The sequence below is a fragment of the Coregonus lavaretus genome (genome assembly GCF_964263955.1).
Source record: "Coregonus lavaretus genome assembly, chromosome: 16".
Taxonomy (NCBI): domain Eukaryota; kingdom Metazoa; phylum Chordata; class Actinopteri; order Salmoniformes; family Salmonidae; genus Coregonus; species Coregonus lavaretus.
Genome location: NC_140003.1, coordinates 4,781,667 through 4,790,877, shown reverse-complemented (window position 1 = coordinate 4,790,877; position 9,211 = coordinate 4,781,667). Strand labels below are relative to the sequence as shown.

Genomic DNA, 9,211 nt, shown 5'->3' with positions numbered 1-9,211 from the left:
AGGGATCAGCCCAGAACTACACGGCAGGACCTGGTCAATGACCTGAAGAGAGCTGGGACCACAGTCTCAAAGAAAACCATTAGTAACACACTACGCCGTCATGGATTAAAATCCTGCAGCGCACGCAAGGTCCCCCTGCTCAAGCCAGCGCATGTCCAGGCCCGTCTGAAGTTTGCCAATGACCATCTGGATGATCCAGAGGAGGAATGGGAGAAGGTCATGTGATCTGATGAGACAAAAATATAGCTTTTTGGTCTAAACTCCACTCACCGTGTTTGGAGGAAGAAGAAGGATGAGTACAACTCCAAGAACACCATCCCAACCGTGACGAATGGAGGTGGAAACATCATTCTTTGGGGATGCTTTTCTGCAAAGGGGACAGGACGACTGCACCGTATTGAGGAGAGGATGGATGGGGCCATGTATTGCGAGATCTTGGCCAACAACCTCCTTCCCTCAGTAAGAGCATTGAAGATGGGTCATGGCTGGGTCTTCCAGCATGACAACGACCCGAAACACACAGCCAGGGCAACTAAGGAGTGGCTCCGTAAGAAGCATCTCAAGGTCCTGGAGTGGCCTAGCCAGTCTCCAGACCTGAACCCAATAGAACATCTTTGGAGTGAGCTGAAAGTCTGTATTGCCCAGCGACAGCCCCGAAACCTGAAGGATCTGGAGAAGGTCTGTATGGAGGAGTGGGCCAAAATCCCTACTGCAGTGTGTGCAAACCTGGTCAAGACCTACAGGAAATGTATGATCTCTGTAATTGCAAACAAAGGTTTCTGTACCAAATATTAAGTTATGCTTTTCTGATGTATCAAATACTTATGTCATGCAATAAAATGCAAATTAATTACTTAAAAATCATACAATATGATTTTCTGGATTTTTTAGATTCCGTCTCTCACAGTTGAAGTGTACCTATGATAAAAATTACAGACCTCTAAGTGCTTTGTAAGTAGGAAACCCTGCAAAATCGGCAGAGTATATGTGTGTGTATGTATGTGTATGTGTGTGTATATATATGTATGTGTGTATGTATATATATGTATGTGTGTATGTATGTGTATATATATATATATATATATATATATATATATATATATATATATATATATATATATATATATATGCGAGAAAAAAAACATGGGGGATTGGAAGTGATGCAGACAATTACATTGATGGAAGTTCCAATCTATCTGAAATATTAAAGCTAATCTACCCCCTAAAAAAAATAAGAAATAAAAAAAGACTGCACTCAACGAGCTGTGTAAGGCCATAAGCTAACAAGAAAATGCTCATCCAGAAGTGGTGCTTCTACTGCGAGGGAACTTTAATGCAGGCAAACTTGAATTCTACTACACCGGCTCTGACGCTCGTCGGATGTGGCAGGGCTGGAAAACTATTATGGACTACAAAGGGAAACCCAGCTGCGAGCTGCCCAGTGACGCAAGCCTACCAGACGAGCTAAATGCCTTTTATACTCGCTTCGAGGCAAGCAACACTGAAGCATGCATGAGAGCACCAGCTGTTCCGGACGACTGTGTGATAACGTTCTCAGTAGCCGATGTGAGCAAGACCTTTAAACAGGTCAACATTCACAAAGCCGCGGGGCCAGACGGATTACCAGGACGTGTACTCAAAGCATGCGCGGATTAACTGGAAAGTGTCTTCACTGACATTTTCAACCTCTCCCTGACTGAGTCTGTACTACCTACACAATTAAAAAAAATTAATAACGGAAAAGTGGTGCGTGCATATGTATTCACCCCCTTTGCTATGAAGCCCCTAAATAAGATCTGGTGCAACCAATTACCTTCAGAAGTTACATAATTAGTTAAATAAAGTCCACCTGTGTGCAATCTAAGTGTCACATGATCTGTCACATGACCATTAAGCAAGAGGCACCACCAAGCAAGCGGCACCATGAAGACCAAGGAGCTCTCCAAACAGGTCAGGGACAAAGTTGTGGAGAAGCACAGATCAGGGTTGGGTTATAAAAAAATATCAAACTTTGAACATCCCTCGGAGCACCATTAAATCCATGATTAAATAATGGAAAGAATATGGCACCACAACAAACCTGCCAAGAGAGGGCCACCCACCAAAACTCACGGACCAGGCAAGGAGGGCATTAATCAGAGAGGCAACAAAGAGACCAAAGATAACCCTGAAGGAGCTGCAAAGCTCCACAGCGGAGATTGGAGTATCTGTCCATAGGACCACTTTAAGCCGTACACTCCACGGAGCTGGGCTTTATGGAAGAGTGGCCAGAAAAAAGCCATTGCTTAAAGAATAAAATAAGCAAACACGTTTGGTGTTCGCCAAAAGACATGTGGAAGACTCCCCAAACATATGGAAGAAGGTACTTTGGTCAGATGTACCTAAAATGTAGCTTTTTGGAAAACGTTATGTCTGGCGCAAACCCAACACCTCTCATCACCCCGAGAACACCATCCCCACAGTGAAGCATGGTGGTGGCAGCGTCATGCTGTGGGGATGTTTTTCATCGACAAGGACTGATAAACTGGTCAAAATTGAAGGAATGTTGAATGGCGCTAAATACAGGGAAATTCTTGAGGGAAACCTGTTTCACTCTTCCAGAGGTTCTCCTTCCAGCAGGACAATGACCCTAAGCATACTGCTAAGGCAACACTCGGGGGGTTTAAGGGGAAACATTTAAATGTCTTAGAATGGCCTAGTCAAAGCCCAGACCTCAACCAAATTGACAATCTGTGGTATGACTTAAAGATTGCTGTACACCAGCAGTACCCATCGAACTTGAAGGAGCTGGAGCAGTTTTGCCTTGAAGAATGGCCGAAAATCCCAGTGGTTTATAGTGACATACCCCAAGAGACTTGCAGCTGTAATTGCTACAAACGGTGGCTCTACAAAAAATAAAAAATAATATTTTAATTCCAGGTTGTAAGGCAACAAAATAGGAAAAATGCCAAGGGGGGTAAATACTTTCACAAGCCACTGTTTATAGTAGCAGTGGCAGAGGAAAACGACTAGCGTACAGGTCAGACACCCATACATACCCCAAAAGGTCTCTTCACAGTCCCCAAGTCCAGAACAGACAGGTACGCACAGTACTACATAGAGCCATGACTACATGGAACTCTATTCCACATCATGTTACTCAGTCAAGCAGTAAAATCAGATTTAAAAAACAGATAAAACTGCACCTTATGGAACAGCGTGGACTGTGAAGAGACACACACACACACAGCATTCACAAACACATGCTAACACATACACTCTACACACATATTTTTATATTGTTATTTTGCTGTATTATTGATTGTATATTGTAGATATGTTATGGTAGAGAAGTGTGTAATAATGTGTTGTGTTTTGTATGGTTTTATTGTATGTAGTTGTGATTGGACCCCAGGAAGAGTAGCTGCTGCCTTGGCAGCAGCTAATGGGGATCCAGAATAAATACAAATACTGTGTATTTAACTACTGTTTTCTCGACATAGCTCATTCTAATATTTCTACTACTGTACATTGCATTTTAGTTACTCTGTTTATACACACCACATATTTATTTATATCCTGGATTCTTGACATAGCTCTATTTTGTATATCTTGTGTACATTAATCTGGTGTATATACATATAGATTGCATTTGGATTACTGTTACAGTGCTATTTGGGTTGTTAATTGAATTTGTTCTGACATTTCTTGATTTATTTTAATTGTATATATTTTGTATAATAATTTGTGTACTTGCTTAACATTTTACTGCATTGTTAGGAGCTAGTAATGTAAGCATTTCACTACACCAGTTATAACATCTGCTAAACTGTGTACACGACCAATAAACTTCGATTTGAAAGGATTTGGTGAGAAAGGTGAAAGCTGCATTGTTGGACGCATGTGGATATGTGCACGTGTGTATTGATGTGCACACGTGTGTATGTGTGCATCTCCCAATTTCAATGTTATCCAACAAAATGAAGTCTGTAGATTCCTCTTTCTCTGTCTTTTTCACCACAAGGGCTCAAATGTAGTTCTTTATCTACCACTCTGGGAAGAAGATGGAAAAGAAAGAGGTAGGCTTTAAGCTAGCTAGTCATGCCATCTCTGGGTGATCGCCATACACTTCAATCACAGATAGAACAAGGAGATAGGTGTTTCACTGGATGTATAAATCTGAAGTATCCGGTTGGAATTTCCTCTACCCACCAAATATGGTGAGAAGAGGAAGCCAGCAGTGGCCGGAAGTGGGAGAGTATGGAACGAGATGGAACTGGGCCGACATTCTGCAGATTGTCTCATAGAAGAAAAGCCCGATCTCAATACAGTTTTCTGTTCCATAAACTACAATCTGTTACGAACAGAGTGCACTAAGTTTTGTAGATGTGACAATTTTTAAAAAATGGTGTTTACAAGGCGTGCAAGAGCGAATTGAGTTATTGCACACGCACACTTTTTCCAGGTCGTTGTTGTAAATGGGAGTGTCCTCAATCAACTTACCTAATTAAATAAAATAAAATACCAAACAGAAACAGAGTGCACATATCATTACTACACCTTGTTTATTAGTTTTGCCTGCCTATGGCAGTTGGATATGAAGACCTGACGCACTTCCCCTATTCTACAGTAACGTGCACCCGTTTCCTGACCCGCTACAGTACAATGCATTCATCCCCCAACCGCCCCCCTCTGACTCGAGTCTGTGTATTCTCAGAGGTAAGTACTGCTCTGTCTCTTTGCTGCACACTTCATACAGAGATACTTCAATTTGGACTGTTAATGTCCAAAATCTGAATTAGAGATTGATAAAGATTTAGCATAAAATATGTAATTGTTCTTTGTTTCAATTCGTGTACATTGTCTCAGAAATAGGGATACTATTCAGATATATTATATTCTACATTTAAAGTTAGAATGAAGGTATTCTGTTTAGATGCGTACAGTACCTGTGCTATTTACTTTTGGCAAAGCTTGTGCTTTGGTTATATAGGTCGTATAAGGTTAGAGTGCCACTTCACTTGCACATGGAAGGGAATTTACTGTGCAAGAGCCAAGCTGCACTGTTGGAATTTCGTGCACTTTTGGAATTTCATACATATTTCGTACAACACTGGAAATGTGTTCTATAGTATATAGAAAGCGGCAACAGATGAAACCCATGAGAGATTTTGCCGTGTCTATTGTGACACAACACGCCTCAGAAACTGTCACATTTGGTTTGTGGTTATTAACCCCTTCACCATGTGAAAGTGTTTTTTATTCCTTGTGGTGTGTGCTAGTGTTGCAGTATTTTACAAGTGAAAGTTCACTCCAGAGCCAAAAACATATTATTGTCACCACAAGAATTTCCAAATATCACAATCAATGCAAAAAAGATTGATTTGATAGACAATACATTTATACCAACACCTATAACACATGATACAGTTCATTAAACACAATAGTCGTTGTTGCCTTAAGCCCTATTTGCACAGGACTAGTATTACTAGAGAGTTATGTCATTATTACCCAAAATGCCTGTTGTTTCAGAAGACTTTTAGCACATGATTAGTTTTTAACTGTCCCCTTTAATACTGTTTTTCATTCAGAATTGACGTTCTGATGGAAGGCTGGAGGCTGTTCTAGACGTGATGATATTTCAACTTATCGATGGTATAGCCTAATATTGGCTTTCAGTAAGAGAAAGTTTAAATAATCGTGCACTTCAATGAAGAAGGACAAACTGTATGCAGTCATTTAATTAAGGCCAGGCACCACAGTCTTAAATTACATGTTTGCAACTTCTTATACATTTTGAGATTTTGGGGAATTTTGGTCCTTTAAAGGTGCAATATGCAGAAATCGCTCTGCCTGGTTGATAAAATTTGAATAGTTCGCCTTATTTCAGTTTATGTGATAAAATAAGCAATGGATAGTGTAGAGAATCATTGTACCATCTAAACCGCTGTGAAATATATTTGAATTAAACCAAAAATATTGTATTATTAGCTGTTTAAAGCTGGTGTACAAAACCGAAAGTAAATGACACAAAATGAATCTTAGGAACGGGAAGCCTAGAAATAGAGCACATAGAACAGATCTACCACTTCTTAGACTTGCTTTCAATAAGAATGACAGTTCTATAACTCAGATTTTTATGTGAATTTGATCGGGTCGCCCAAAAAGTTACATATTTAATAATAGTACTTTCAAAAAGTAAACTTCAACAATTTGCTGTAAATGTATATTTCCTTTTGTTTATCATACTACCATCAAAATTTCATGATTTTTTACCACATTCAATGGACATTCATCTATAATTTAAAATCCTACTACATGTAATCATACATAACTTAAAAAGCCCATGTCATAGAGAATGTTAAAAACTGGACTATATGTAATAACTTACTCTGAAGAGATCGTGATTGGGTCTAAATCAGGTTTCCCAAACTCTGTCCTGGGGCCCCCTTTGGGTGCACGTTTTGGTTTTTGCCCTAGCACTACACAGCTGATTCAAATAACCAATTCATCATCAAGCTTTAATTATTTGAATCAGCTGTGTAGTTCTACAGCAACAACCAAAATGTGCACCCAGGGGGGGGCCCAGGACCGAGTTTGGGAAACCCTGCCCTAAATAAGAGTTTGGCAATTGGTAGGCAAAATTAATTGTTCTTCTCTTTAAATGCCATTTACCGAAAGTCAGACTCTTCCAACATGCCAACACATTTTTCTCAGCTTCAGAAGCATCTGCATTCACAATTTATTTTGTGGTTATCCATTCCCTTGATATATTCTCCAAACTTGTATACAGGAAGTTGTTGATATGTTATAAATGTTGATTCTAGATTAAATGTTCTTTGGAAATATGCGACATAAATGCTGTTTACATACATGTCTTTAGTATTTTACAGATAGAAAGATGAAAAAGTATATATCCACAACCTGCTCTATACATGTCCGGTCCTGGAGTGTCTTAACAAAATTAAACCAAATATTTAGGCTGACTTCATCCAGTGTCTAGGAAAATGGATTTGCGGTATATACAAATATATTTACTAATTTGCATATTTTAGTGCAATATTTCAGGGGGGAAATTACCCTATTAGGGTGTGGTGACTTACATATTTGGTGATCTTTAATTCATTGGCATAATATTGTCTGCCAAGTCTTGTTTTAAAACACAAGTTCAGATCCCACGCGACACTAGCTAGTACATTGGGCTACAGACAAGACAATGCTACCCTTTTACATGAATCTAAATGTCTGTCTGATCATAGGTAGTTTGTGTGAAGTCATTGTCACCATGGCCTGGAGTACCAACAGCACCAAACTGGACAACATCACCTTGTCCCTGTTCCAGAACGCAACAGCCAGCACAGCTATCTCCATCATCTACATCGTGGTCACCGCCATCAACCTGACAGGAAACGGCCTCTCCATGTGGCTTCTCCTCTTCCGTACCTCTCCCAAAACTCCCTCCATCATCTTCATGATCAACCTGACCCTGACAGACCTGGCCTTGGGCCTCGTCCTGCCCTTCCAGATCATGTATCAGATGCAGGGGTATAACTGGAGCCTGGGCCCGGGCATATGCAGGTATTCTTGTTTATTTATTTTATTATAATGTATTTATCCTGATCAGTCCCATTGAGATAGATGTGTCTTTTCCATGCCCTGAGCAAGAGCCAACAACTTTATTTTGTCACAGATGAATAACGATTAAATATATTCTGATCTTCCACAGGCTCCTGACCCTGGTGTTCTTTGCCAACATGTACTGCTCAATTCTAACTATGACGGCCATCAGTGGAGACCGCTACCTGGGCATCTGTTGGCCCATGCTCTTCCGTGAGACCAGGGAAAGGAAGTCATTCGCTGTGATCGGCTGCTTGGCCATGTGGACAGTCGTCCTATCTGTCCTGTACCCACTCATGACAACCGACCTGACGTTCCACGTTCCAGAACTCGGGATCACCACCTGCTTTGACGTTCTGAAGAGGGACATGCTTCCATCAATGGAGGCCTGGGCTGCCTTCCTCCTTGCCCTGTTTGTCATCCTCTTCCTCATCCCGTTCTGCATCACTGTGTTCTGCTACGTCGGCATCATCCGCAAGCTGGCCCGAGTTTCCAAGACCAACCAGAAAGAGAAAGCTATACGTCTCGCCGTCACCGTCCTAACGGTCTTCACGCTTTGCTTCGCTCCCAACAACATCCTCCTCCTGGCTCACACCATCCGGAGGCTCTTCTACGGGGACTCCCTCTACATGGCCTACAAGCTGACTCTCTCCCTCAGTTGCCTCAACAGCTGCCTCGACCCTTTCATCTACTACTTTGCCTCTAGGGAGTTCCGTCAAAAGCTGAGGCAGATGCTAAGGCTGAGAACACTGAGCAGTCTGGACACAGGGAAGACAGACCCGCACCGAGAGAGCCTGTACTCTGCCCAGTATGTGTCTGGGGGTCAGGGTGGAGAGAACAGAGTTTCTGTTAAACAACACTGTTAAAAAACGTAACCTGTAAAGTGGAGAGAGAGAGGGAAGACGACAACCAAGATGACATGTCGCAATATCTCATGTTGGGTCAAATGACATTTCAAAATCATTTCACAGGATGGAATGTTTTTGTGTGCTGTATATAGATCCAGTAACAAACCAAGGCAGAGGGTGCTTCTGCATTTCCAAAGTTAGGGCTCTATTCAATCAGATCCGCTTTAGCCGACATCCATATAGCTGTTGTTTTGACACTGTCAGAGGTGGAACTGCGCTAGAGCTGTCAAATCCATTGCCAAGAGTGTGCAAAGCTGTCATCAAGGCAAAGGGTGGCTATTTGAAGAATCTCAAATATAAAATATAATTTGATTTGTTTAACACTTTTTTGGTTACTACATGATTCCATATGTGTTATTTCATAGTTTTGATGTCTTCACTATTATTTTATAATGTAGAAAATAGTAAAAATAAAGAAAAACCCTTGAATGAGTAGGTGTTCTTTTGACCGGTAGTGTATATATAATGTATGTTTTGTAATTTATAATTACGCTTTTGATGACCAACGTAATGATGATCACCTGTCATTATACAAGTAACATTTCCACCTGCCACTATATCAATTCAATTACAAAGGAATAGAAACATACTTTTTAATATTTTATTCAGTTTGTTTGAGTGAAGCCCCAGAGCAACCAGCCCTAATGGTAATAACAGCTCCTACACACCCATCTTTTTTTTTGGGGGGGGGGGGGGTATATCAGGGG

The 9,211-nt window shown here is 40.9% G+C and overlaps 1 protein-coding gene across 1 annotated transcript; it reads left to right on the top strand.

Annotated features, from left to right (window-relative positions):
• Positions 1–7,195: 7,195 nt before the first annotated feature.
• LOC311144072 (P2Y purinoceptor 8-like) lies at positions 7,196–8,768 on the top strand (the record flags this gene model as incomplete). Its single annotated transcript, XM_084180025.1, has 2 exons — positions 7,196–7,557; positions 7,706–8,768. The coding sequence occupies 2 exons, from the start codon at positions 7,196–7,198 to the stop codon at positions 8,460–8,462; spliced, it is 1,119 nt and encodes a 372-aa protein (XP_084036151.1). The 3' UTR covers positions 8,463–8,768.
• Between the last annotated feature and the right edge of the window lie 443 nt (positions 8,769–9,211).